This window comes from Gossypium raimondii, chromosome 3 (assembly GCF_025698545.1).
Source record: "Gossypium raimondii isolate GPD5lz chromosome 3, ASM2569854v1, whole genome shotgun sequence".
NCBI classification, from domain to species: domain Eukaryota; kingdom Viridiplantae; phylum Streptophyta; class Magnoliopsida; order Malvales; family Malvaceae; genus Gossypium; species Gossypium raimondii.
In genome coordinates, this window is record NC_068567.1 from 27,253,837 (window position 1) to 27,258,220 (window position 4,384).

At 31.2% G+C, this 4,384-nt stretch overlaps 1 protein-coding gene across 1 annotated transcript; it reads left to right on the plus strand.

The window, feature by feature from the left end:
* Window positions 1–261: 261 nt before the first annotated feature.
* Window positions 262–1,425, plus strand: LOC105795788 (receptor-like protein kinase ANXUR2). The gene has a single exon (XM_012625445.1). It carries the CDS (start codon window positions 262–264, stop codon window positions 1,423–1,425), a length of 1,164 nt encoding a protein of 387 aa, XP_012480899.1.
* Window positions 1,426–4,384: the final 2,959 nt, after the last annotated feature.

Consider the following 4,384-nt stretch of genomic DNA (forward strand, 5'->3'; position numbering starts at 1 on the left):
GCTCACTATAAAAACTCTCAAAAATTAGGGGCTAGGGGTTTTCCACTTGAAAGTTTTATCCCCAGAAAGAAAAGACCGAAGCAATGGTTGTTGAAAACTGCAAGTCAACTGCTGTCTGGTCGTGAGTAATCAATCTCTGAAAAACACGATACAGAAACACAATTCTGAGGTTTTTCCAGTTTCCATAAGATTTTCCACGATTTCTTCCTTTGCTCTTTTGGGTCTGCAATTTTCTCATAGTTTTTATTGCTCTCCATCGATATGGTTGCATCAAAATCTCCCGATCCTTACTCAGCCAAACACCCTTTTCCTAATTTCTTCTCTTTCTGGAGAAAAGCAAAGAAACCCAACGAAGATTCGCCACCATGGACCAGACTATATCGAAGGTTTACACTTAAAGAGCTCCGCCTTGCAACCGACAACTTTGGGTTGAAAATAGGCCAAGATGGTCATTATAGTGTTTACAAGGGTTTCATCAATGGCGGCTTTAATGAAACGGTTGCTATCAAAATGTATGATAATAATTCACTCATTAGCCACGGGTATTTTCTGAGCGAGATGGAATTGCCATGGAAACGAGATCATTCCAATGTCTTTTCTCTCATCGGTTACTGCATCCAGGGATCCCATAGGTATACTGTGTTTGAATATATGCCCCATGGAACCCTCCATGGCCAACTTCATAGCAAAAACGACTCAAAGACCCTGTTATCTTGGAAAAAAAGGCTTGAAATTTGCATTAGAGCTGCTCGTGGAATAGAGTTCTTACATTCAGGTAACCCCTTGATCATCCACAGGGACATTAAACCTTCCAACATTCTTCTAGACAATAATTGGTTTGCAAAGATTTCCGACTTCGACCTTTCCAAGATGGTGCCAACAAGGTTGTCAGATTCAGATAGTCATGTCAGCACCATCATATGTGGCACTCTGGAGTATACAGACCCTAAATATATTGTGAGTGGTCTTCTCACGCTAAAATCTGATGTTTATAGCTTTGGGGTTGTTTTATTTGTGGTTTTATCTACAAGAAAACCAATGGAAAGAAGCATACTAGAGGAACAAGGGATAAGCATAATGCAGTGGTGGAGACAGTGCGTAGAAGATGATAAGGTTGGTGAAATCATGGATCCTCGCATGAAGGTTGAAGTGGCACCAGATTGTCTAAAAGCATATGCTGATATAGAGTATAAATGCTCAAACGAACGAGGAAGTGAACGACCATCAATGGCGGATGTGGTGAAAAGGCTTGAGCTGATATTGTTGTTCCAGGAATGTTTTGAAGCTGATTTACCTTTCTCACCATCTTGGCTAGCATCTATTGCACCTTCCCCAAAAAAGAATGAACCTCTGTCTGGGGTTGATTTCCAAGACTCGGACATCTTCGTATCCGATTACGACTCTGAAGAGCTTCTTCGTGATTGAAAAGTTTCAGTATTGTTGCCCGAAAATGGTGCAACTATCAACAATTATTTATGAATTGAGCCATTTGGTTGTTTAGGAGCTTAATTTGCAAAAATTGGATTTGGATTCATTACAGTTGATGCAGTCCTTTAAACTTCTGTGTAGCATTCCATTGCTTCTAAAAACTAAAATTTGATCAAGTGAGAAATGGAATCTTTTGTGGAAAGGAAAAGCTAAAATTCCGAACTTCAGGGACTGGGTTTAGCTCAGTCGCTTTACGTTGGCATTTTCTTTTCCTTAAATTTGGTGATTTCCCTTTGATGACACTAAGGTTATTCTGTTCTTCAACCTGCAATCATTTGTAGAACATTGTCAAAAAGGAATCTCTTGTCCTGTGAAGTTATAACCTATTAAGAATTTTTAAAGGATTATTATCCTCCCATCAAAAAATCCGTTTATAATCTTGTAAAAAATATATATCCATTCAAAAATTTCAGGCAAGGAAAAGCTACTGGGGTCTGCTAAACACGAAATTGATAAAGACTCGAGTGAAAGGAACATCAACTTGGTGTATCATTTACGATTGTAGTAAGGAAAGTGGAGATACTTTAGTTGTCATTTTCCAACTCCTTCCAAGATGGATTGCATTAAGACAGATTATATGTATTTTCCCACAGCTACTAATTCATCTCGAATCTGTGTAATGTAGAAAACAATCGACTTTCTATATTTACATTGTGATCATTGTGGAGTCAAGTTTCTACACTTGGACTTTGTGTCTTGCAATTATAAATGGAGGAGATAAAAATTCTTGTTATTCGTTTAATCTTGACTTATACGTATGAAAATGGAGCAATATTGTGAAAGGAAAATGAAGGACGAACAGAAAAATTAGGCAGGTTTAACGAGATTTAGAATTTTGTTACAATCAGAGTAAGAAGAGAAATAAAAAAAAGTTGCATACATGAAGATCGCGTTTACTTGCCCTAACTTTTGGTGTGTGATTTATGTAAAAAGTTGTTGGCTAGCCTATTTGGAATCAAACTAATCCACACTGCACAATTATTCAAGTTATGCTTATTTTTTGGCAAAATTAACGAAAAATACCAATTTTTAAAAAAAAAACCAATTTTCACATTATTTAGGAAAATAAATTGATTTTGAGACTCACGTGTTTTCTTTTAATAGTTTAGTTTTTTTTTTTACTTGTTGATTAAATGCTTGTATTTTCTACCATTGGATTTCAATTTCAAATCCTCCGATAAATGTTTATCTGGATTTTTTCTAATAAATTATTCAAAAAATATTTTTAATTAATAATAATGTTATTTTCAAATTTTAATTAACAAACATGTTTTTAAGTTTTTATTTTATTTTAATTAATAATTTTATATATAAAAAATTAATAAATATGTAATTATATAATGAAAATATTTTTATATATATTATTATATTAAATATATTTTTTAAACATCAACTAATTTTTATATATTTTTCATATATAATTTTATATGTTAAAACTTATTTTCTTCATGTACATTGTGGGTATCATAAATTCTAATATTATAAAATAATTATCTCAAATATCATTATCTTTTCATCTACATTGTGGGTATGGTAAATCTAATATATAAAACTAATTAACTATTTCAAATGTAATTATTTTTAGTAAATATAATTTTTATATGTGAAATATTTTTTCATCCATATCATGGGTTTGGCAAAATTTAGTATTATATATTTTTGTATGTGTATTTTAAATAGTTGTTTTATAATATTAGAATGTACCATACTGCAATGCAGGTGAAAAATATTGATATTTGAATTAATTATTTGAAATATTTCACATATAAAAATAAAAAATATTTGAAATAATTTTTTTGAAATATTTCACATGTAAAAATAATTGTGATATTTGAAATAATTATTTGATTTTATAATATTAGAATATACCATACCCATAATGTAGGTGAAAAAAATAAACATTTCACATATAAAAAATTATATTTACTAAATGTAACACCCCTCACCCGACTCGATCACTAGGTCCGAGCTACGAAATGTCACATCCATTTTCGAAACAACTATTGTTGATTTCTCTGTAGGTAAGTCATTAATACATCCAATCATATTATAAATTCATACACATTATGATATATAATTGAAACTAAGCTTTAATCGAGCTTATGAAAGCACTTATGTTGACCTAAGCATGAAATATGACATATTTGCAAATTTTTCAAAATTACATAACAAGTATCGGTACCCTTGGGTAGGAAACGATATCGTTTTTAACCTCAATGTTTAAAAATTCTTCATTTAATTCTCTGGTATCAATACCTGTTATATGGTATAGATACCTATTTAAGTATCGATACCGTTTTAAGATTCAATTTGTTTTGTAAAAACCAAACAAAGATCAAATGTATTGATACCCTTGAAAAGTATTTGTACTCTTATATAAGTATCGATACTTTAATCCAATATCAATACCGTGTTGAGATTTGATGTTTCAAAAAAATACGGAAAATCATTGAAGTGTCAGTGCCTTTCCCTTGGTATTGATACCTCCTGAGTTAAAGTTCAAAATATGCAATTGGTACCTATTTCATGCCATACCTATAATCAACTCATACCAAAACCATTCCAAATTATACAATTAATCATATTTTCCCTCCCAACAACATCCAATTCAAGCACTCAACCAACTCAATGAAAGTTATCAATAGAGCATTTAATAAAACTGTTCTGTCTTTTATTAACTAAACAACTAAATTTAAATAGAGAAAAGAGTCATAACCTAATTGGGAAAATAATTCCCTTATTTTAATAAACTACTAAAACATAAAATAAAATATTCCTAGAATATCTCAAATGATTTATTCTAAGATTTATCTACCTAAATAAGATTTATCTACCTAAATAACTTTAAAATATATCCCCAAAATATATGGGTTTCACATATTTCAACACCTTCCCT